The sequence below is a fragment of the Mesocricetus auratus genome, unplaced genomic scaffold, assembly GCF_017639785.1.
Source record: "Mesocricetus auratus isolate SY011 unplaced genomic scaffold, BCM_Maur_2.0 Super-Scaffold_100019, whole genome shotgun sequence".
Taxonomy (NCBI): Eukaryota; Metazoa; Chordata; class Mammalia; order Rodentia; family Cricetidae; genus Mesocricetus; species Mesocricetus auratus.
In genome coordinates, this window is record NW_024429200.1 from 12,190,300 (window position 1) to 12,216,333 (window position 26,034).

Consider the following 26,034-nt stretch of genomic DNA (forward strand, 5'->3'; position numbering starts at 1 on the left):
CCCACAAACAAACACTCAAGCAACCAGAAAAACAACAACCCCCCCCCCAAAATTCTGCCCTGTTCTGAGCACTAAGCAGCTTTAAGCTTCTTTGTTGATTATCAAGAAAAGGCACACTACTTTAAGAGTGACATCTATCCCAAACACCAGTTTGCGGTGCGTGCTGGCCTTGCTTACAGCCTCTGGTTCTGCTCTAACTAATCAGGGCCAATCTTAGTATCTTTTACTTGTACTTATGAGAGAGACAGTGCATAATACAGTACAAACGTTCCTTTTGTGGAAAGTGGAATCACTGAGTAGCCTTTAAAAGCAGAGATATTTATACACAAACTCAAATTGAATCATGAACACATGCTCACAAAACTCCTCACACTTGTGTAAAGTCAGCTTGCTACCCCAGGGGCTGGTCACCCAGGGCCCTGCTGGGAAAGAGGCCTTATAAAGACATTACTTCTTTAGCCAGTGCTCTGCCTGGTGCAGTCTCAGGCAGTAGAAATACCCATTACATTGAATCATCAGCTCTCTGAGGCAAGAAAGCTCTCAGCAGACTTTTTCATGCACGTAATTATACACAGTTGAAGCAGAATTCTGGACAGCAAAGGAGTACCAAAGTCTGAGTCGAGATTTATTAGCACACCATTTTGTTGAGATCACGGATAGTCTTAGTCTATCCTTTGCTTCATATTTATAATTAATTCTGATTAAGTCTGAAGAGTGTTGGGTCTCAGCCAGAGAGCAAGAAACATGGAATGCTTCTCCATCTGTGCTGGGCTCTTTATACACATGTTCTTAATTTGGTGGATATGCTTGGTTCTTGGCTCAATGTCAAGTCCTGAGAGACTGCCACTTGAGTCTTAGGAATGAGAGTAAGTCTCTTCACCAGAAATGCCTGAGTCCTGTAATCAACAAGACAGCTGCTGGCTATCTGGTGGGGAGACAAACCTTTACACACTCCTGTTAGTCACTGGTGGGAAATGTTTCCTGTAACCCTAATTTCCTAATACCAGGATTAAAGTACAAAAAGTATCATTTAAATTTACATGCCTCAAATTGAAACTATACACAGTACAGAAATCTCTATGAATAAAAGCACCCCTGCTCATCAGCTCGGTAAGACCGCCACCTGGAGTTCAGCAGCAGGCAAGGAGAACAGCATCAAAGTCAAAGACATTATTACCCAGTAGCCCCACAAAAACATAGACCACCAAATCAACAACAAAAGCAGTCAAAGCAGTGCCTGCCGTGAAGCATTTGCAGAACAGGTTGATATAAACTCATGTGCCAGAGAAAACAAATGGGAAATATTCATTTCTAAACTTCAGTAAGTGACACACTGACAGCTATCTTATTTGAATTTATTCCATTCATTCCCAATAGTTTCTACTTACTCTCACCAGTTCCAAAAGAATCTAATTAGATTTGAATTTCAGGCCCAAAATTTGAATAGTACCATGATAAGAGATAGCTCAAGGTAAGGCCTCTCACTTTGCACTGCTGGAATAATATAGTCTTTTACATGAAATCTACTCTAAAAATTATCTTTATGTAAAGAAATACAAAGGAAAAAATTGGCAAAATATATTATTTGCAGTGCTCAAGACATAAATGTCAAACTTCAGAGGACCAAAATCAAAACTTAAAATATCTAATATACAAATTTTGAATAAAAGGGGTCAACTCAGAATGAAACTATTGAAGTCTGGCACAGTACCCCTCTTTCCTGTCTGACCCATTTGTTTCTCTGACTCAAGACCACAGTCTGGGCCAGCCTGACATCTCGCCCCTTACCCAGGTAAGTGCCATAAGTCACGTTTCTGTACTCATCCCAGGAGATTAAGCCGTCTTGATTCATATCAAACTCCTGCCACTGGCTCTCAACATTGTCATATATGTATTTCTTCTGGGCGTGCTTAATCCAGGATTTCAGCTCCCCCTCCGTCACAAACCCATCTTTATCGGCGTCTATTTTATCTACAATCATTCTACAAGACAAAACAGTTGTGTTTCAAGGGCCAGGTCCACAAGGCTTTTCCCCCAGACAGTAGGGACCTACCTAAAACGTAGCCGTAGGTGGCATTTTTATACTCCTCCCAGGAAACGAGGCCATCCTCATTGAGGTCGTGCCCCTTCCATTGCCGCTCTACATCCTCGTGAATCCAGCGCTTTTGTGCAAACTTAATCCAGCCTTTGAGTTCATCCACAGTGACAAACCCATCCTTGTCGTCATCTATTTTACTTACAATCTTTCTGTAGAAAATGCAGAGAAATCCAGCAAGAGGTTAAAAAAAAAAAACCCACAAGTCTCTGGACATAGCCAGAAGTGTGCTGTGACCATAGGTGTTGCCCAGGGCGAACACACAAGGGGAAAAAAAAGTTTCCAAAACAAGACTGTCAGACTTGGGAACACTTTTCTCTTTACTGGCCTGTTCCTGGCTTGTAACAAGCCATCTGGAAAAGGTAATCAGATCATGGTCAGTGCACTGGGTCTTAAAGTCAACCCAGACAATCTCTTCAGTTAGCTGTGACTCTGATCTCAACACCCATGTCACATGAGCGCTCACTTTTGCATCAAACATGATGTAAATCTTTATACCTTTCTTTATTATGTTTATAAGAGAAGGTATACCTCTTGGAAAATAATCACAAGCATTCACAATGTTTTCCTTAGAATTCAAGATATTTAAATCAGACTTTAAAATGAAAATTTAGTTGCTTTTAGAAAAAACTATTCTTTTGTTAAAAACACACACTTTTTTTTAAGCTCTCGGGTTAGAACCTGCCCCCAAAAACAAACAGATAAATACATTTCTCAGATCACATATATCTTAAAGCAAGATAATTGTAAAAAAACAAATGAATATAGGAGGCATGAATCTTAGAAATGCCAGTAGTTTGGGGCTGGAGAGATGGTTCAGAGATTAAAAGCACTGGCTGCTCTTCCAGTGGTCCTGAGTTCGATTCCCAGCAACCAAATGGTGGCTCACAACCATCTGTACTGAGATCTGGTGCCCTCTGCTGGCCTGCAGGCATACATACAGACAGAACACTGTATACATAATAAATAAATCTTTGAAACAAAAAAAATGCCAGTAGTTCTTATACATTACATGGAATTAGATTTTTTACATATAACCATGAAAACAGAACTCTGAAGAAATGATATGGAAAGAATATGTATTTCTGGCTACAAGATTGTTAATAAGCTGAGAGGTTATTAGCAGGCAGATTATAAAGCAAAACGACAAGGCTGAAGTATGGGCCTACCTCTTTTATAAGCTTCTTTTTTCTAGATGTCATTTTAATTAAAGATTTAAAGACAGGTCTATGGGCTTTGAGTGTGGCACAGGAGTACAGTGCTTGCCGGGTGTTTGTGAGTTTGATCTCTAGTACCACTAAGTAAATGCTTATGACAAAGAACCCAAAAGATGTAATCTCCTGGGAACTCTATATTGCAACTTTCAGAAGGGAAAAATCAGCACACTCCTCTGGAAATGCCCTTTCTTAGTTCAAGGTTGCTTCTTGATTAGAGGATGAGAAAGTGATTAGAAATCAAGAGTTCTTATTAGCAAAACTATAAACAGACTCCTACTGATACAGCATTAGCTCTAACTATTACTTAACTCTAGACATAAACACTTTGGCTCAGAGAATGGATAATCTTCTAACCTCAGCTCTAAAACACCAATAGAAAAAGGAATGCACCAATTTGGCATCTCTGAAATACTTTCCTCCACCTGCATGGACACGGTAAATTTTTCTCAGAAAAACTTTAACTATAATGGGATTCAGTTTATGTTCAAATAGTGCTTGCTACCAATAGTGCCACTACTAAGAAAAAAAAATAGACAAAGTACCAGAAACTCTCCCAATCCCAGAAGGTATTTTTAAGCTATTATAAACACCCTGAAATACTGCTCAGTTAAATAGGCACATTGACTGACTGTTCAAGATGGGCTTCTTTGAACAAAAGTGGCTGGCTGAACAGCAATCTATTCCCTAATGGCTTAGCCCAGGGATTGGCAAACTCTTTTTGGAAAGAGTTAGCAAATATTTTTACTTCATGAGCCAGGTATAACCTGATGTACGTGTACACACAAACAACCTTCTGAGAGAAAATAAGGGCTGGAGAGATGGCTCAGTGGTTAAGAGGACCTGGGTTCAGTTCCCAAAGCCCACATGGTGGCTTACAACCATCTATAACTCCAGTTCCAGAGATCTGACATTTTTTTCTGACCTCTGCAGACACCAGGCAAGTCTGTGGTGCACATGCATAAATGTAAGCACAACATTCACACACATAAAATAAAATTTAGATCTAAAAACTTTTTAAAAAGATTGGGACCGTAGCTCAGTTGGTACAGTGCTCACCTAGCATGCATGGAGCTCTGGGTTCAATCCCAACACCACACAAACCTAGTGTAGTGCACCGCCTACAATCTCAGCATTGAGCAAGGAGGGGCAGGAGCATCAGAAGTTCAAGTAATCCTCAGCTACATAGTAAGTTTAAGGTTAGTATGAGACAGTCAAAACCCTGTCACATAGCAACCCCCCCCCCCACTCTCTAAATAAAGCAAAGCAGAAAAGAGCTGGGCATTAATAGCACATGTCTGAAATTCCAGCACTGAGCTAAGCATGATGGAACACACCTTTAAATCCAGGGAGGCAGAGACATGTTATGGTGGCACTATTAGGAGGTGTGGCCTTGTTGGAGGAAGTGTGTCATTGTGGAGGAGGGCTTTGAGGTCTCTTGCTCAAGCTTCCCTCAGTGTGACTGTCAGCTGACTTCCTGTTGCCCCAGCACCATGTCTGTCTGCATGCTACCATGCTCCCCACTACGATGATAATGGACTGAACCTCTGAAATTTTAATTGAGCCCCTCAATTAAATGTTTCCTTCGTAAGAGTTGCTGTTGTCATGGTGTCTCTTTACAGCAGTAAAAACTTCAACTAAGACACAGGTGGATCTGTGAGTTCTAGACCAGACAGGGCCATACAGTGAGATCCTGGCTCAAAAAAACAAAAACAAACAGATAGACAAAAGAAATCCTAGCACCCAGGAGATGTGCTTGTAATCTCAACACTGGGAGGCAAAAGTGGACAAATAACTCTAAGATGGAGGCCATCTCGGTACATATAGTAAGATCCTATCTCAAATGGCCAAGAGCCCAAGCCAACCCAAAAACAAACAAAAAAGACCTACTTACAATCTTTCTTTCTCTCTTGGCTTTTGAGACAGGGTTTCTCTGTGCAGCTGACTGTCCTGGAACTCCTCTGTAGACCAGGCTGGCCTTGAACTCACAGAGATCTGCCTGCCTCTGCCTCCCAAGTGCTGGGATTAAAGGCGTGCATCACTGCCTGGGCTCTCTACTTACTTTTTTTTTTTTTTTTTTTTTTTTTTTGGTTTTACGAGACAGGGTTTCTCTGTATTGTTTTGGAGGCTGTCAGTCCAGCCTGGCTTGGAACTCACAGAGATCCGCCAGCCTCTGCCTCCTGAGTGCTGGGATTAAAGGCATGCGCTACCACCGCCCAGCTCTACTTACATTTTTAACAGGAAAATATACTAAAAATTATCTACTAAACTTGTCGTGAAAATGCTTCCTGTGGTCTTTTACATATTATTGAAGATTGCAAAAATAGTATTAATTTTTTAAATCTATACAAAAACAATGATTTTTTTCCCTTAATAATTACTCTCCTAAAAATGATGTGGGAGCTGAGATTTGCAAATTTGGGTAAAGTTAGCTAACAAATCAATGTTTTTAAATGCCATAATAAAAGTTTATATGAGATTCTTCTCTCTTAGTGGGAAGAGAATCCACTATGTAGACCAGGCTGGGCTAGAACTAACAATCCTTTTCCTTTAGCTTCCTCAAGTGCTGGTGTGTCCCATCATGCCTGGCTTCACCTGACGTTCATGCTTTCAAGGCAGTCACTGCATAAATGAAGAATGTCTGTCAATATCTCTAAAATTTGGGCAAAGCAAACTATTTAGTTCATTTATACATCGTATAAAAAAGATGACTTCATCAAATTATAGTCTGTACAATGTGCTGAACTTTTGATATTTACTGATTAAAAAAAAAGAACACTTTTCTCTACTGAAAATTGCTACATAAGCTATTCTACTACCCACAAAGCCAGGAGGCTCACTAAAGTCCTATCTGCTCTAAGTAGCCTCAAACCTAAGGGTCATACATTATTTAAGAGTAACTCTGCAGAAACGTGTTCAAACCAAAATGTAGGTTGGACATATGAAATATTAATAGGTATGATATAAAGGACCTCATGTACTGCTTTTTAGCCTAGAATGTTAGCACAGTTATAATGTTAAAACTAATAGCAAGCTTGATCTCTTGAAAATAGAGAAGCAACTAGAGAGAAGAAAACTAGTTTTCTGATGTGTGTTTTTGAATCATCTTCAAATGTTGAACTATAGTTCATTCAATAGCAAAATCTTTTTATTCTGTCAGTACTGAAGAATAAAACAGTGCATATTTTAGTCAGCAGATAATACAAAGAATAAATTGTCATTTAAGTTTTCATCAAAGAAAACTCTAGAAAATATAATTATAGGACTGCATATGTGGCAAAAACTTGCAGTGTGGTACAACCTGCTACATAAACCTCTTGAAAACAGTCTACAAACTGCATCAATGGTACTCATTCAGGAGAACATTTTCACAGATTTGGCCTGCATTTCCTTAAAAAAAAAAAAAAAATCAGAGTTTAGAAGAGCCAAAAAATACATGTTTAGAACTCTAGAAACAGGCAGTTAGTATTCTACTAAGTGAAAAAAAATTCTTTTAAATGTATGTCTATGTGTTTTACCTGCATGTGTATCTTTGGATCCCATGTGTGCATTATCTACGGGGCCCGAAGACGGCATAGAACCCCTGGAATTCATGTTACGGATGGTTGTGAGATGCAGTATGGGTGCTGCTCCTTTGAAGAGCAATCCATGCACTTGCCCACTGAGTCATCTCTCCAACCTCACTACTGAGTCCTTAGTTTAAGAGCTGCTTAGGGGCACAACATTTGCCTAGAACAGCATCACTGAAAACCATTACTATTCTGAAACTAAGGCCATTATTTGGTATAGTCATTTTTGTCTTTACTTATTATTGTTTTGCTTTTTTGAGGTACTAGGGATCAAGTACAGGACCTTGAACATAGAGGACAGTGCTCTCCCACTGAGATACACTCCCAACCCCAGCTTTGTTGTAGATGACAACATCACATCACAATGTCAAAAGGTTGGACTCCCCTGTTAAAGGGCCTGGCTGGTTTGACTTTTATTAAAGGGCACCTATGGAAATAATGAACTTGACAGAAATAGAGAATCCAATTTCTAGTTTATTAGATACTTAAACATTACTTGGCTCCCATGTCATGTTCTGAAATCAAGATGATGAAGCTCGAGCTGGGTCCAATACTACTGGTTACTTTATTATTTTTGAATTATGTGTACTTGTGTCTGTGTGCTGTCACATGCATGAGAGTCCAAGTATTCTAGAAGGCATCAGATACCCTGGAGCTAGAGTTACAGATGTAACTCTTGACAGGAATGCTGGGTACCGAACCTGGGTCCTCTGCAAGAACAGTCCATGTTCCTAACCTCTGAGCCATCTTTCCAGGCCTACAGGGTACTTTGATGAAAATGATTTTACTTTGTAGAAGTGAGGTGCATATTGTTTTTCAGTGGAGAAGTGTATGAAAGAAGGGATCTTATTAAAATGTTTAATGGCAGCAATTCTGTTATTAGTACTCAGAAAACAGAGCGCAGCACAGCTTTGTTAGTAACTGAACCAGAAAAGGGAAAAAAACAATTAGCTGATTTATAAATGGCATTGTCCCCCCAACCAAGCACAGGCGTCCTACCCAAGCCTTTCCTTGCTCTCTTCTGGTGTCAGCTGATCAAAACTCTTTGCTTCTTCTGCACCCAAGAAGGCATCATGGTCATAGTCAAAATTCTGAGCATCGTTGTGAACTTTGTCGCTGAGCTGAGGTTCATGGTGTACTCGGTCCTTTTTTTCAGTAGGCTTGCTCAGTGCAAAGGCTGTACACAGGGACAGGCACAGAAGAAACTGCCGCAGGTCCATGACAGCCCACCTTAAAGGAAAATGAGAGACAGTTAACACAGAAGGCAGTGTGCTTGATAATAAATCAAGACACGTCTCAGTTAAATTATTAATTTGAGATGTCAGTCTGGAGGGGGCACTCAGGAATCTGTACATTGAATAGTACCTGGTGGCCTTTGTGTCTGAGCAAGTCTGGGAAGCACAGCTATGCAGATGAATGGATACAGTGTTGTTACTTGTAAATGGACATCCAAATGGGCTGGTGACTCAAGGTTAGCCTGTGTGAGAGACCTGGTGCTATGGAACAGGGAGGCCGCTGAGTATGTCGGTGGTTCCTGCTCCAATGATTATCAGAGTCAACAGAGAAGCTTTGGAAGCCACTAATGCCTGGGTTCAACTTGAGAGATTCTAAGAGAATGGGGGGAGTGGGGCACTAGTTACCTAAGTCTTCTAGGTAATCCTAATACTCAACTGTGTTTGAAGACCAGCTCACTGATGCAAGTACAAAAAGCAAAGGATTTAGAATCAGGATTTAAATCCTTTCAGTTTTGACTGTTAGCATCTTGGGTAAAAAGATTAAACTTTTGGTGTCCCTTGAAGAGAAACTATTTACAAAAAAAGTTGTTTGAACTATAAATTCCTAATTAGCCTACAGTCAGAAAGGTAACTGATGAAAATGTCCTACATAGGAGCTGGAAGCCTGATAGCCTACTGTATTTATTTTATGGATTAAGTAATAATACTTGGGAACTCTACTGAAAAAATGTGACAAAAAATTCCAGAGAAGCTATCAATTAAAAACCTGTTTCACACCACTCATGGTGGTGAAGATGTTTAAACCTAGATAGCCAGGGCTGTTACACAGAGAAACCATATCTTAAAAAAACAAAACCAAGCTGGACAGTGGTAGCACACACCTTTAATCCCAGCACTCGGGAGACAGTGGCAGGTGGATCACTGTGAGTTTGAGGCCGGCCTGGTCTACGAAGCTAGTGCCAGGACAGGCTCCAAAGCTACACAGAGAAACCCTGTCTCGGAAAAAAAAAATACAAAACAAAAACTGTTTCATAAACTTTACAAATAACTTACCCTATTACTAGAGAAGCTAAGGTCTCAAGGAACAACAAAACCTTAAAATTAAACCAAGTGAACAGTTTTCCTGGACTTTCATATTTTAATTAATCTTTCATTGTGGAACATGAATGCTGAACATTTGTGCCCCCATTCCATCAGTGAAAATAAATAAGTTCTTAGCAATTTCACAGAACTTCTTTTTTTTTTTTTTTTTTTTTTTTGGTTTTTCCGAGACAGGGTTTCTCTGTATTGTTTTGGAGGCTATCAGTCCAGCCTGGCCTCGAACTCACAGAGATCCGCCTGCCTCTGCCTCCCGGAGTGCTGGGATTAAAGGCGTGCGCCACCACCGCCCGGCCAGCAATTTCACAGAACTTCTTATTCCTCTCCTATTATGCCTAATCTCTGGTATCACTAAATGTGCCTTTATTTGGAAATACAGTCCTTACAAATGTAATCAAGTTAAAATGAAGTCATACTCATTTAGTGTGGGTCCAAAGATGGGTGTCCTTATAAATGAAGGGAATTTGGGACACAGAATTAGAATGCTATTCTATGACAGAAGCAGAGATTGAAATAATACATGTGTAAGTCAGGGCATGCCAAAGATTGACGACAGTTATCAGAAGTGAGGAGAGTAAGGGAAGAGCCTTCCAAGAGAAGATAGTCCAACCAACACCTGCACTTGAGTTTTATTTAGTCTTTGCAACGGCTAGAGGACTAGGCCATCAACTTCAGAAAGGAAAAAACAAAACAAAAAACCCAAGACCAGTCAGGGGCAGGTGACATGGCTCAGGGGTAAAGAGCTTACTGGTCAACCATGATGAAATAGACTCTGATCACAGAATCCACTTCAAGGAGGGAGAAAGAATTGGCCCCTAACCAAGCTATTCTCTTGCCTTCCACAAGTGCATACCCATACCACACTGACAAGTAGTAATTAAAACAAAACTACCACTAAGTTTGTTGCAATTTGTTATAACACCCCCGAGAAATGAATACAAGGTTACAGTAGTCAGGGATGCCACATCTTTTGAAGATAAATATATCTCATGGCCCTAATCTGAAGATTAAACCCAGCTACAGTCGATTTTCCTTTCCTGGGGATGTCACTAGTGAGCTAGTGTAAGCATACACATTTATATGTAAAAATTTACCTAATCAGAAAATTCTCTCAGCAAAGCTTCTCATTTAGAGGTGTTAACTATACCCCACAAACATCTCTAGCTGGTTCTGCTGTAAAGTTTTGGGGACCAGAGCAAAGAAAGAGAGCTGTGTTAGGGAACAAAGAAATTAAATATGTCAACATATTAATAGATCCTCCAATGTATCTATTTTCTCAAATAGTGGCTTATGAATTTAAACTATTAAGTGGATTTATAAAGCTCTCTAGATTACAAAAACTAAGAAAATGCTTAGCACAGCTAATGGTGAACATGCTTATATAAAAGCCCTTAAAATAAAAGGAGGAGCTAGGTATGGTGGCACATGCTTCTAAATCTCAGCACTCGGGAGGCAGAGGCAGAAGGATCTCTGTGAGCTGGAAGCCAGCCTGATCTATAGAGTTCCTGGACAGTCAGGGCTACACAGTGAGACCCTCTCTCAAAAAAACACCAAACAAAAAAGAAAAAGGAGAGTAAGAACACTTACTACTCTTCTAGAGAAGCAGGGTTTGATCCCCAGCACCCACAGGGTGACTGTCATCCATCAGTGACTCCAATTCCTGGGAATTCTGACTTCCCCATGACACAAACCAGTCTTTCCCCTACAGCTATGACTTCAAGCTTTCCTTCACCCACACTATCTAGACTGCTGCGATTGTTTCCTCAACATCTAGAGTCATCCTGAAATCTGGCTTTCTATCTTATTACTGATTCAACTGCCAACTGGCAAACCAAAGACCCTACCCAGTCTTCATCTCTGCAATGGACAATAGGAAATTTGTACTGTGAATGGGGTCTATTAAAAAATGTTCTGTAAGGAAGATGGCTCAGGGGGTAAGAGTGCTCACTGGGCCAGCATGTGGACTGGAGCACAAACCTCTAACACATACATAAGAAGCCCAGTACTGTGATGAGTGAAGCCATAAAGACAGTTGGGGCTTTTTGACTGCTAGACTAGCTCCAGGTTCAGTGAAAAAACCTGTCTCAAAAGGAATAAGGCGGTGAAAGTGACAGAACAGCACACGCACACACACACACCCCATACACACACTACACACACACCCCCACCCCCCATACACACACACCACACACCCCCACACCACACACCCCCACACCACACACCCCCACTACCCCCCATACACAGACCACACCCCCACACCACATGCCCCTACACCACACACACCATCACTCCCCCCCACACACACCACACACACACACCCATACAGACACACCACACACACTCTGTGCCCACACATACCAATTCCTATTAGAATCTGTGACAAAAGATTTTTGTCTTTGTTTTTTTTGTTTGTTTTTTTGTTTTTTACGAGACAGGGTTTCTTTTTGTCTTTGTTTTTATGAAGACACACAAAACATACAGCCCTAAAACTTCATTAGAGTTACATAAATCTATTCATAAAAAGAAACAAAACATGGGGAGGGGTCGGGGGAGAAGGGAAGGGGGAGGGAGCTGGAATTGATATGTGAAGCAAGCTTGTTTCTAACTTAAAAAAGAAACAAAACAAAGTTTTTATTCAAGGCACTTAAAATACATCTGTGGAATTCATTTCTGAAACATCTTTGTCTTTATAATCAAATGACAGAAATTTGACATTTCTCATTTTCCTCATTCCCTTCACAAGTATATATTAACATATGAAAAATATATACATATATGAACTACATAGCTGTATGAGGTCTTATCATGAGATCTTCAAGGGTAATCCAAAGGTTATGAAAGCCATTACTCCATCTTTCATTTTCAAATTTGACTTGCAAATCTGTATCTCAATTCTGACCCTCTTCTATTAAACTTAGTATTTTTTCCTTTACACAGAGAGAAAAAAGGTCAAGTTTGGTGGCTAGTGCCTGTAATTCCAGTACTTGGGTACTTGGGAGGCTGAGGCAAGAAGACCACTATGGGGCGGAAAGATGGTTCAGCAGGTGAAGTCACTTATTGTGCAAGCCTGACAACCTAAATTCAATCCCCGAAGCCCATATAAAGGGGAGAAAACTCTGGCCTTCATAGGCGTGGGTGCATGTGCACGCACGCACGCACGCACGCGCACACACACGCACGCACGCACGGACAGGCAGGCAGACAGACAGACACAGCAGCAAGTTATACATTCCAGGTCTGGGCTACAGCTGAGATGCCATCTTCAAACAAAAGCAAAAGATCTGACTAATATGGTAAGCACTTGCCATATGGGCTAATAAGCATTTTAAAATGCAGTTAGTACAAATTAAGACATGTTTAGAATTTTATATAAATTAATAATGCATCATGTTTCAAAAAAATACAGTTTTCTTGAAAGTTCTAACTTTTTAGCACTAATCTCACCCATCCTTTCTGGCAGCTTAGATGTCTATATTAAATTCAGCCCTCAGAAACATTAATTCTGAGAGATTTCACAATGATGATGTGGGACGGATGACCAAAGACCTATTGCTCACTGCTAGCAAGTGAGAGATGTGGGTGTGGTGGTAAAATTCCACTTCTCTGAGCTTGTACTCAGTAGAAAAGGAACTTCTCCATCATGGAGAGGAGGACCCAGTGCTTAAGGGTCTACTTTATTTAATAGGGACCAAGGGTAACGGCTTAACGGCATTATACTTAATTAATTAAGACTTGGACTGTGAAATCTAGAAATAAAAATGACCTTGTTATCTGCCCGGTATTTGTTACTTGCAGACTTTAGTATAAGAACCACTGATAGGGCAGTGGTGGCGCACACCTTTAATCCCAGCACTTGGGAGGCAGAGGCAGGCAGATCTCTGTGAGTTCGAGACCATCCTGGTCTACAAGAGCTAGTTCCAGGACAGCCTCCTAAGCCACAGAGAAACCCTGTTTTGAAAAACCGAAAGAAAAATAGAAAGAACCACTGATCTAGGTTGTCACACAAAAAGTAAAATCATTCTTGACATCTGGAAAAGCATAGCCATGATAAATCATCTTGCACTTGGCTAGTGACAGTCAATTTACACTAGTTTACCATACATTCTAGCTAACCAGATGTAAGAAACACAAGAGGCTGAGCAGATGAAAGTGAAAAGTGTGGTTGCTGAAGCTCTGAGAATGACTGAAACTATTATCCAGGCTTAGTTAGTTCTACATCCAAAGCAATCTAGCACAAACTGAAATTTTCTGGCCATACAATCAACTTTCTTTTGAACCTGGAGAGATTCAGTGTTTAAGTGTACTGACTGCACCTCCAGGAGGCCTGGGTTAGATTCTCAGTATCCACATGGTGGTTACCAACTGTCAGTAACTCTAGTTGCCGATGATCCTACATGCTCTTCTGGTCTCTTTGGAAACACCGTGTGTGTACACGGTGCACAGACATATGCAGGCAAAATGCCCATAAACACAAAATAAAAACAAATCTCAAAAAAAACCCCAAAATCAAAAACAACTTACTTATAAGAAAAGGGTTCTAGAAATTGGGGGGGGGTGAGGTTCTTTGGGATGAAATTTTAATATATAACTCACAGACCAAGTTATTCTAGCAAAATATACAGAAAAAAAAGCTTTGATGTCTAGTAGTAGATTCTCTTATATATGTTTAACATGCCTAAGTCTTTGAGAGTTTGATAGTTATTTTAGCTTAATCTTGCCTAAATAATTTTAAAATCTAAGATAAAAAAGGAATCAAATAAGACCTTACATGAAAAGACCTAGCAACTGTGGTAGATAATCCGTTGGAAAAAGTCTACACCTCTTGTTTGTATTACTCCACAACAACGTGCACAAACCACACTGTTGTTCTTGAGTTTCCTCACTGGCTCTTTTCTTTTTTCTGTCTAACATTTACTTATGTGTGTGTGCATGCATGTGGTCACAAGGGCTGAGGTCAGAAAACAACTCTGTTTTCTGTACTGTATGTATGTACTGATATGAAACTCGGGCTGTCAAGCTTGGCAGAAGGCACCTCAATTCCAATCCCTTTGGGGGGGGGAGGTGGATAAGAGGGTTTCACTGTATCTCATACCGGCCCAGAACTCATATGCTGCCCAAAGTACCCGCTAATTTGAGACAATCCTGCCACGTGGGCTTTCCAAAGGGTTTCAGGCATTTGCCACCACACCCACCAGATTCTGCAACTTTAAAACCATTTCTGCTTAAGTTCATACAAATTATCTCTAGAGCTCTTAGCAAAGTGTTGGGTTTTTAGAAACCAATGTATTTTATTGAATGATTGGATGATCTTTAGCAATGTGGTTTTGCTGTGCTTTCCAACTCCCAATTTCCATTACTGTATCTGGCCAAATTCGAGGTACAGGCAAACATGTGATTGATTTCAGGGGCTGGGAAGATGTTTCAGCCAGTAAAAGCACTTGCCACCAAGCCCAACAACTTGGGTTGGACCCCAGAACCCACGGTGGAAGGCGAGAATGGACTCCCACACATCATCTCTCTGACTTCCACAAGCATGTGCATGGCATGTGTATGCCCATTCCCATAAATAAATGTAATTTAAACAATTTGTGTTATTTCAACTGTTTAATCCTAATACATGTTACAGCATAACAGCATTCATATTTATGAGTTCACAGAAAAGCTCGAGAGTGGTGGTGTACTCTTTTAATCTCAGCATTCAGAAGGCAGAGATGTGCAGATCTCTATGAGTTCTAGGACAACCTGGTCTACATAGTGAGTTCTAGGCCAGCCAGAGCTATGTAGGGAGACCTTTTCTCTCACACACAAACAAAAATTCATAGAGAGAATCCAGGTTTAAATCATGCATTTTCCATGACTATTCCTGGCTATCCCTGAAACATGCCAGCACATCAATGTTACAAAGAATTTGGGCTAGTACTAACATACTAGTTTCCTGCATCGAGGCAATGACATAAAACTCCACGAAAGGTATATGTAACGTTATCACTAGATGAATGGAGCCAAACTGAGATAGAAAATGTCACTGAGATGAATACCATTAACTCACACATAATTCAGCATTTTTGTGAGATCACAACTCCTACTTTTGATTCCTCAAAATATCCTGTTAAGAGACCCTTGAGACACTGTAAAACTCAGATTAGGACTACACAGACTTGCCTTTCATGCAAATAGTTACAGGTTATCTCTGGTCCCTCGTCTGGACTTCCACAAGGTCTTCAGTGGTGACTACGGCTTGATACTTAAATCTAACTGAATGAGGTCAAACATCTATTTGTCTTGGGTCAGCTTTCAAGTATAGCAAAGAATTTATCAGCCATTCCAAGTTTCTCTACCTTCGTGCTCAATTAAATAAACTTGAGCGTCATTATTCCCAACTTACTAATGCTGACTTGATAGTCCATTACAGGAAGTGAATACAATTCTCAAAAAATCCTATTCCAGGGCTTTGCACACTTAGGAATTTGGATCAAGGACCCAAAAGTTGATAGCAGCAATCTACTGAATTGTCCCACTCATGCAAAAGAAACTTTACAAGGTACAAATCACTCTTAATTACAGCAACTAAAGGGAATTATGTTCACTTCTGAATACAGCATGCCAAAAATCAGAACGACCACTTGGGAAAGACAAGCTAAAAATCATCATTATTTAAAGGTAATTAACTCCCTAATTAACGTGTGAAAGCAGTTTTTCCATTAATGACTATATTCAGCCAAACACAGAAAAGTCCCTTTCTAATTAACCAGACTTTAAAAAAATAATGACATTGCTATCATTCGTTTTATTCCCCACCTCCCTACACCCTGTAAGACAGCGAACACTGTCTTCCTTGGCACTTGCAATCCAATCATGGGATGTGGCCTTGGGGCGGGGTGGCAGCTCCCAGCAGGCCTGTGAAAGGTGGCAGGGAGCTGATGAAAACTCTCTACCCAATTCTCTCCGACCTTCAGCAAACAACCAAAAGTGACCGTCTGGTCCTAGGGCACTGTGAGTGGAGGGAGCCGGAGCGGAGAACAAGGACGCACGAAGCCAGACACAAAACGGTGCCCAGGAGGGCGTAGGGCCCCCGCGGGGGCCAGTCTGCCGGGCCACAGCCAGCCATCGGCACGGAGCTGCGGGACGGCGAGCCGGGAGACAGAGAGGAGTCTCAGGCCCGCCCGGGTACACTGCGGCCGGAGTGAGGAAGACCCACTCCGCATGGGGAACAAGGCCGACGGACAGAATAAGGGTGCACGAGGACCCGCCGAGCACCACGGGGCTCACCTTTCTCCGGAGCTCCACGCCGCAGGACACTGTGGCCGCCGCTCACCCGGAGGACTCAGCTCCCGCGCACAAGCACCGCCCAACCGGAAGTGGCTCCTCGCCCCGCCCCCATCCGCCTTTCGGCGGCCTCCACTCCAATCGCCAGCAAGACCGCTGCTGACGCGTCGCTTCTCCGTGTGGCCATTGGTCCCGCCATCGCGCGGCCGTGATTGGCTAGAAAGCGCCACGTCCCCGCGAGCGCGCCGAGCTGCGTGGACCGGATTCCCGCCCAGCTCGGGTCGCCCATCCTGTGGGGGACGCGGAGTCCCAGCTGTCTGCTGCTGGGCGTGTGGGCGCGGCCCCGCCGACCGTGGCCCCCTGGCTGCCACGTCCGCATTCACGACGCTTCTAGGATTATCCTGATAGCTTTCTTCCTGCGCTCAAGCCCCCGGGGCGGAATAATACCCCTGTAACAACGTCACCACCCGCGGGGAACCAGCCCCGCTTCTGGCTCGCGAGGGTCTGGGTTGATCGACTAGCAGATCCCCGCCCTGCCAACGTGTACCTTTCAGCTTCGTTTTCCACCCACCACGCTCCTTCGCACCTCTGCCCAATCCTTCATGATCCGCGCCTTCCCCGAGAGCCTTACATGTCACATCCCTGTAGACTTTGCCCACAAAGCGGCTTCATCTGCCTGAAAGAAGTATGTTTTCCTTATTTTCCAGCTACTGAAAGTCGCTGCTCATGAAACAGGTTGCTGTCCTGAAGTGTCTTAGTGGGAGCTGGGCGGTAGTGAGACCACCGGGGCCCAGTTCAGGAGTTAGCCCTAGGCATCTTTCCTAGTCCATTTTCTAGCAGCTTGCATTTTCAGTGCACAGCCACATTTTGCTAAATAACGGGCTTATCATTGTGTATTCGATTAGACCAAGTGCTGGAATAGGATCCGCTGAACTTAATACATCACGAGCTCCCATCTTACAGACCAGGTTCAAATGCCTTCAGTAATACTAAATGAACTGAAGAGAGAGAAAAAAATCCACAGGAAATTAGTAATCTATTTTCTGGGGGGAGGAGTGGGCAGGGAGAGTTTGAACCTAGGCTTTGCCCAGAACTCTAGTCTATCACTGATCTATAACATTGCCTACTCAGCGTCATGAAATTAAAGCGTGTTCATTGAGGGCCACTATATTTTCAGCACATATAATGAATAGCACATGAAGCTCATGAAAACCTTAAGACAGCAAATTGGCTTAAGATGAGAAAGGCTAGCAACTGCTGTTTGGGGCCTGCAAACTATCAACTCAAAACACAACCCTCACCTCAAACAGAGTTTATTCTGGAGCCAAATGTGAGTGACCATGGCCAGAGACCAGATTAGGTTACTCCCAAATTTCATGTACCAGTGTAGTAACAGTTTGATGAAGTTTTTATAGGAACAGAACAAACTATTCACCAGAGAATGGGTTGTAGCAAAGTGGCGAAACCTTCCTTAAAGCCCTCAGATGTTACCTGATGACACACTTAGCTCTTGAGTTGTGAAAGTGAGTGCTCTGCTAAATCAGCACATTCCAAAATAATTAGTGCCCCATTTCCACAGTTCACACGATTTGCCTACGGTCATGAATGTTAGGTCAGTTACACAGGAGAGCAATAAACAGCTCCTAAATAAATGGATATTAAGAGAGCTAAACATGGCCCCAAATAGTTTGACTCTCGACTTGCAGTGTTCTAACTTCTCACATGATCGAGGGTCTGTTCTAATCAGCTGACACGCCTTGAACAAGGTTTGGTTTGAAAGTGCATTGTACACGGGGAGGGGGACACATAGTACTTACTAAATATTACTAATATTACTTGTTGCTGAGAAATGCTTCCTAGCATCTGAGGAAGATGAGTCTGAGAAGTAGGCGGGGCAGCCATCTTCAGGAGAGGGCAATAGCCCATTAAATCCAAGAAGGAAACAGCTTCTGGGTCATATCGTTAAAATCTATTGGCCATTAGATCTAGACATCCTAGATCTGTCTATATTTGACATAACGTGACATGTATTAAGAGTAACACCAAAAATTATCAACAATATTATCTGGCCTGAAGGTAACAGGTGAAGGAAGTGTTTTGTTGTTTAAATAAATAACAAAAAATTTAAAACAAACAAACCCTAGAGTGACTATATATTTGCTCTGTGATTACAGTTACTTGTACTCGGTGAATTATTTAAAATTGGAGTATTTAAATGAATCTATGGTTTCTCTGTATTGCTTTGGAGGTTGTCCTGAGCTTGCTCTGTAGACCAGGCTGTCCTCGAACTCACAGAGATCTACTGAGCTCTGTCTCCTAAGTGCTGGAATTAAAGGTGTGAGCCACCAACGCCCGGCCCTACTGGGTTTATTATTATTATTATTGTTGTTGTTTGTTTTGGTTCTGGCCAACTTTATTTCACAGCTATAGCCTTGGAATGACTAACTCTAACTAGGAAAAATTGATCTTCAATGTTCAAGTTATCATAGCTCTTATCTGTTGACTACTAGACAAATCTGTTTTATTATATTGGTATTAAGCCATTTTTAGTTGGGGAAACTAAGTATAAAGCTATATTGTAAAAGAAACTAGATAGCAATATAGTATTCCTATCAACTTTAACAAAATTCTCTGTTTCATGCACCAAATATTAATAACAATGATAGAAACAAGAGATTAGACTTCTTAGAAATCACAATTTTACTTGGAGGTGTAGCATAATAGTAAAATGCTTGCCTGGCATGCATGAAGGTCCTGGGTTCAATGCTAAAAACTACCTCCCACCCCCCCAAAAGAAGTCAGAATGTTATAGTCCCTATAGGCATAACTAAATCTCTTTTTATTTTAATGGCAGAAATGGAAATGGGGCTCTATATGGAATCACTGTAGTTTTGTCTATTTCTTTTTTATTAGCAAAATATAAATATTGTTTAATTTTTAAAAAGCTAATTGTACTGTAGCATACCTTAAATACCCATTTAATGAAGAAACTTCAGAGCTGAAGCTATAAAACATTATGGATGTTCTTGTTATTAGAAGTTGGTGTATTTTGTATAAATGAATAAAAAGAGTTAACCAAATCAGATAGCTCTAGCTAGAGTAAATGTTCAACATCTGAGCATATTATATGGCCTTTTACAGTGTTTGATTGGTTGGGCCTAGTTAGTTTTTTTAATCAGAAGTTTATTTCTTCTGACTGTAATAACTCCTGTTCAGGAACAAGTGCTTTTAACCACCAAGTCACCGGGTGTTGGTGGCTCACGCCTTTAATCCCAGCACTCGGGAGGCAGAGGCAGGTGGATCTCTGTGAGTTCGAGGCCAGCCTGGTCTACCAAGTGAGTTCCAGGACAGTCTCCAAAACAATACAGAGAAACTCTGTCTTGAAAAACCAAAAAAAAACAAAAACCAAAAAACAAAAAACAAAAAACCCCACTAAGCCAGCTCTTCAGCCCCACACTTGAATCTTTTAACATGAAACTACTTTTGAGTAAGGCACGGGCTCTGGGTGAGTAAACATTCATAGCCAAAAGTAAACAAGCAAACAAGACTAACGACTTTGTAAATTCATTGAAACCAAAAGTAACACTAATTTTATTGCTTAGCAATACACCAAGTGAAACTCTAAATGACATAGACAATTTTTGAAAATACCTCATTATAAAAGGATTTAAAGAAACATAAAAAGAGAAATGTTACTTGAGATAGTCAGTGGACTTGAAAATGAGTATCATCCAGCATTTCTGAGGCCCATACAGATGTGTTCTTTGATGAAGTTAGTGTAACTTTCATCTGAGAAATGAGAACCTAGGAGTTCAGTCTGGTTTTATCCTCCAGGAGTGTTAGGGGTGCCTGGATACATTCTCTCCTCCCGACAGAATGGAATCTTTGCTTTCAGTGGGTGAATCATCTGGTTTCCTTATTCTCTGAGGAAGACTCTGTAACTAATTTTGAAGTTTTGATTATAATTAAATTTCTTTATAGTAGCTTTGATTATATTCAGTCTCCTTCCCTACCCACCAGACACCTCCCCCCACTGTCTGTCTGTCTGTGTATATCTGTCTGTCTCTGTGTCTGTCTCTCTCTCTGTCTCTGTGTCTGTCTGTGTCTCTGTCTCTCTGTGCCTGTCTCTCTGTCTCTGTGTCTCTGTGTCTGTCTGTCTGTGTCTCTCTCTGTCTCTGTGTCTCTCTCTGTCTCTGTCCCTCTCTCTGTCCCTCTGTGTCCCTCTGTGTCCCTCTGTTCCTCTGTCCCTCCCCTCCCTCCCTCCCTCCCTCCCTCCCTCCCTCCCTCCCTCCCTCCCTTCCCCCCTCCCTCTCTCCCTCCCTCCCTCCCTTCCTCTCTTTCTCTCTCTCTCCCCTTCAGACTCTTCAAGACCAATTTGTGCTGCCTAAATGTCTTTGGATATCTTAGGTGTGTCGACTTCACTGGCTTATCATCAACTTACCAGGAGCAACACTCTTAGAGAAAAATGTCTCTCCCAGTAGCTAACAGTTGCCGATAACTTCATGACTGGGGGTCGTATTGTGTGCCCAATCCCCTCTGAATGCTGGGATTGGGCCTGGGTTGGATCTGCATGGGTTTTGTGTCTGTTATTTAACCTCTGTGAGCTCCTATGTGCAGATGCCCTGCTGTGTCCAGAAGACACTGTCTCATCGAGGCCAGTCTCCTCTGGCTCTTACACTCTTGCCACCCCGCCTTCCGCAATGATGCCTTGCCAGCGTCCAGCTCCAGAAAGGATGTGTGAAGTTAGCAGAAAAGGAGGAATTTGACCACTGGTTGTCTTTCAAACTGATGGCCCCGGCTAGCTCAGGACATTTTTTTTTAAATACAGGTTCTAATGCATTCAAGCAAGAGCAGTTCCAAAGCATTTCTCTTTAATCATTTTCTAAGAATCAATTAACATTGTAGTTTCTCTTCTTAGCCACTCCCTTGATGTCATTGACCTTTACCACTTATCATTATACAGCAAGCCAAATGTTCTAGCTAGGTACATCTTATTCATAATGTGCCCCCCCAGCAGCAAACATGCGGTTACAAAATAAGAGATTTGAGCCCATTGATTAGTTCTTAACAATATGAGATCAGCTGAATATATTATGATGCCTAGAGTATTTCAGGTACATGCCAGTTTCTGAGTAATCTGTATATCGGCTTTATTATATGGATTACAGTTATAATCCTTTACTTTATAAGTTCTCAAAATATTGATTAATACCTAACTTTTTAACTAAGTTTCTTTGTTCTTCCTGGGAATTTCTAAATGTACTTCTTTAAGAGGAACTAGAAGTTTTAGATTCCTTTATTGATACTTTGATATTGGAAAATGATCTGAGTGGTCAGATCCTGGTGCCAGAGAAACGTCTGACCTATTTTTTTCCGTGTTCCTATAAGGTTTTTAATGTCTTTAAGAAACCATTTTCTTGGTTCTTACGTCCTTTGGAATATATTTCTCTCTTTTTGGTATTGAATAAGCAATAATCATTAACCTTAGTGAGTTTCTCTTGCTTATTCAGGATGACTACAAAGGCAGCCAGGGACAACTGGAGAAACTGGTTTCTGTAACAGATCAGAGAACTTGGGTTTTTCTGTAAAGGCTTTTGTTCCCAGAAAACTCAGTCATAATCATGACTAACAAGGCAGAACCAAGAGTTTCCATAAGAATATGCATAACAAACGTTAGAGAAGCCTGAAGCCCATGAGCTCCCTAAGGTCAGCACAGGAGTTTGCAATATTGTATCCATGGGTCCTTGCCAAATGGATTGTCTTGACCTTTAAGATTCCTTTGGTATAAATCATAAAATTTCCTCAGAAGGCTGTTTCATTTTGCTTATATGTATATTTTTAGGGATGATCACTTGGTATTGGACAATGGTTTTCGTGGATAATTCCCAGAGGAAACTAAGTCTTTCTCTCTCAGTAATTGTTAATTGCCTATAGTTCTTCATCCAGAGATGGGGCCCCATGAGATTTCCCAAAACCATGTTGGTATGTCAACTGGTGCCATTGTTAAAGCTTATCTAGATAGCTATTTTGTTGAAACCAAGTACTTTTTTTGTAAGAAAGATATTTTCAGAAATAGGTAAACCCCAGTTGAAAGTCAAAGCTTTAGTTAATTTTGACAATTTATTAGTACTGTTTTTCAATCTAATAGGCCAGATTTTATAAATAAATGTAAATATTTGTCCATTAAAATGACTTCCATGATCATTATGTAGTTAATAAGAATATAGGAATACCCCAAGTTACTGTTGAGGTGATGGATATCTAACAAGCAAAGGCTTTGTCCAGTAGGAAAACATAGAACATAAAAATAATCCCAGATTTTGAATGTCTAATTTAGTAAAAGGATAAAAACACAGCCCTTGCTTTTTGAAGCCATTTTTTTGTAAACATTAGTAAAATTAGACCAATACTTAGGAAAACTTTACCATTGCAAACAGGATCAAGCATTAATTTATCTCAGGCCATTGAATTTTGACCTTAAAGTTTCAGTAAACTTTATATTATACTCAATTTAGTTATAGCCATCCACTTTAAGTTTTATTCTCACAATCTTTCTACAATAAAATTCAATCTTCTAAAATTATTCTCATTCTTTTCCATTTTGGAAAAATCTTTGTTTTACCAAAGTCCTTTCTCAACTAAAGCATTTTTTCTTTAACTTTTTTAAATCAAAAATATATCTCTTATGTATAACATTATATCTTTTTCTGACTTAATGGGGTTTTTTGTACTTAGCCCATTATTGTTATTTAAAAAACAATTTTAATCAGATAATTTTCAATAAAACCACAAGAGTCTGTATCTAAAAGAAGAAAACATACACGGTGTCATAGTTAGCTTCAGCTATAAACTTGATACAACCCAGAGACACTTGGGAAGAGGGAACTCAGTTGAGATATTGCCTCCATCAAACTGGCCTTTGGGAATGTCTGTGTGGTATTTTAAAAACTGATAATTGATATAAGAGGTCTCAGTCTGCAGTGGGGAGTGCCACCCCAGACATGTGAACCTGAGCTGTTTAAGTGGCTGAGCCAAGCTAGTGAGAGTGCTCCTCCATGGTCTGCTTCAGTGCCTGTCTCCAGGTTCCTGCCCTGGCGTCACTCAATGATAGACTATAACCTATAGCCAAAAAAGTTGGTTTTGGTCAGTGTGTATCATAGCAACAGATAATCAATCTAGGATAGAAATTGATCCAATTAAAGCAGACTGCCCATTCATTATCTCTTGTTACCTAGGACTTCTGGTTTCCCATTCAAAGATTATCAAATTTATAATAGTAAATATTGCTAATTGAGGGAACTGTAAAACCAAGTTATTGTTGGTTAGCTCTCCTCATTTTTCCAAACTCAGTTGAAAGTCTGTAACTATCTCACAGAAAGCTGGCTGCAGTGTTGGATGGCATTTATCTAATGCTTCCTCCATTTTGGAAACATTGTTTCTCCTGAAAAATCCTAAACAGTGTGATATCTTGTGGATATCTGTTTTGGGTAAGAGTTATATTCTGCTTTGAGGATTAACTTTCTCAGATTTTACCGAGACCATCTTCTCCTGCTGCGTCTCAGGGTTACCCCAGATGTTTACAGAAATGGTAGCGTGCTCAAAACACTGGGTGATCAAACCCTTAGGTGTGTCTTTCTGGACATGCCAATACATTTCTTTCTGCTTCAGGAACAGGGTATGTTTGTTGAGTAGGCTAGAACAAAGTTGGGGGGAAACCTCTGTTGTAGGTCTCAGATGCTGTCTGATGATGCTCTCAGTTTTTGTCTGTGAAGCTAGGGAGGGTCACTTGCTGGGTCGCCAGCTGAGGAGGAAAGTCAATTGGTTGCTTCATGGGCTCTCTGAGTTAGCAAGTTTTGATCCCAGTATCTCACTCCCCTGGACACAGAAGTCCTGCCCCGCCTTGGCCTGAGCAGCTGGGCAGTGATTTTGGAGCCACAGTGAGTAGCTGGAACAGCAGTAGATTCAGGTACAGCCACCGTGCCCACGACTAAACAACACTTGCGGGAAGTTTTGACCATAAAGGGGCATTGGCTACCACTGACGGAGAGCTCATGAGGTGAGACTCAGGCGGGACTAAGGAGGTCTTAAACAGTAGAAAGGAAGGTGGACCCAATTGTGTGGTGTGTTGTTGTGCTATCTGGGGTAAATGGAAAGACTTCCAGGGGAAAAGTCATAAAATGGGTTATCGCCCTGGAAGTATGTCAGTGAAATCTGAACAGATAGTGAATGCTAGAGATTCCCCATGAATAAGGGCCTAGTTAGGAAGGGAAAGGAGATGGAAATGAACCCTTGTATACGAGAGAGATTTTTAAGAGAACAACAGTTGGCAGAGCACATGTCCAGCACTCAAAGGCCTGGGTTGAAGCTCTAGCGTTATACAAAATCAGGTGTGCTTGTACACTCCTGTGTGCAGAGACAGGCAGTTCAGAAATCAAGGTCATTCTCCTCTATATAGCAAGTTTGAGGCCAACCTAGGATACATAAGATCCTTTCTCAAAAACAAATAAAAGGTATAAAAACAATTTGTATGTAACACTTAAAACTGCATATATACTGATTTCACATATAATTTTAAAAATATAAAGAGATGGAAAGATGGTTCAGCGGGTAGGGGTCTTTGCATCCAGTCTGATAACCCGAGTTCAATCCCTGGAACTCACATAGTAAAAGAAGAAAAGCAACATCTGAAAGTTGTCCTCTGACCCCTTCATATGTGATGTGATTTGTGCACACACATAAGCTCACATACACAGAAAGGGTAAATAAATTGAAATAAATTTTAGAGTTTGTGACTTGGAAGAAATTAAGGTGGCACTCAAAAATTAAATGTTTGGGATACGACTGTAGCCCACTGGTAGAGTGCTTGCCTAGTACACATAACGCCCTGAGTTCAATACCCAGGTCAGCAAGATGAAGTCTTTAAAGAATGTCCCGACCTCTGGAAGATGAGGGGAGTGAGTAGTGTGGCATGGTGAGTAAAGGCAATGGAAAGAACAGAGGCTGGAGGAGATGCTCAGGACTCTGCCCAGGAGGCAGCTGGTGCAGCCCTTCTGAGAGACGGGCAAATTAAGGTCAACAAGAGCCCTGCAATTAGAAAGTTGCTAGTAGAAGAAAAGGACTTAGGAGTGACAATCTAAGAAGTGACACCACCAGGGCTGGAGAGATGGCTCAGAGGTTAAGAGCACTGGCTGTTCTTCCAGAGGTTCTGAGTTCAATTCCCAGCAACCACATGGTGGCTCAGAACCACCTATAACGATATGTGGTGCCCTCTGCTGGTGTGAAGGCATACATTCAGTACAGAACTCTATGTAATGTAATAAATAAATCTTTAAAAAGAAACGACACCACCGACTGTACTCAAGGCTCATTAGTCCATCTTGTCTCTGAAAACCACATGTCTGGTCTGCTGTGGGCAGGCATGATGGTTTTGACTGCAGAGGCCGATACCACCCTCTGGCCCCTCCTTACTCTGCTCCTGTGGTGTGACTGAACACTCCACACACGCTTGAAGTGTTTCCTGTGTGCCAGGCACTGCTCTGGACACCGAATGCAGCACT

The 26,034-nt window shown here is 41.3% G+C and overlaps 1 protein-coding gene across 3 annotated transcripts in view; it reads right to left on the bottom strand.

Annotated features, from left to right (window-relative positions):
- Nucleotides 1-16,571, bottom strand: part of Calu (calumenin) — a 30,208-nt gene extending 13,637 nt beyond the window's left edge. Inside the window, exons 1-3 of one of the 3 annotated variants that reach the window (XM_040728444.1) lie at nt 16,481-16,571; nt 7,878-8,108; nt 1,789-1,982 (exon numbers count right to left, since the gene is read on the bottom strand). In XM_040728444.1, coding sequence (XP_040584378.1) covers nt 1,789-1,982; nt 7,878-8,098 — 415 coding nt within the window. In that variant the 5' untranslated portion in view covers nt 8,099-8,108; nt 16,481-16,571. 3 annotated transcript variants of the gene reach the window in all.
- Between the last annotated feature and the right edge of the window lie 9,463 nt (nt 16,572-26,034).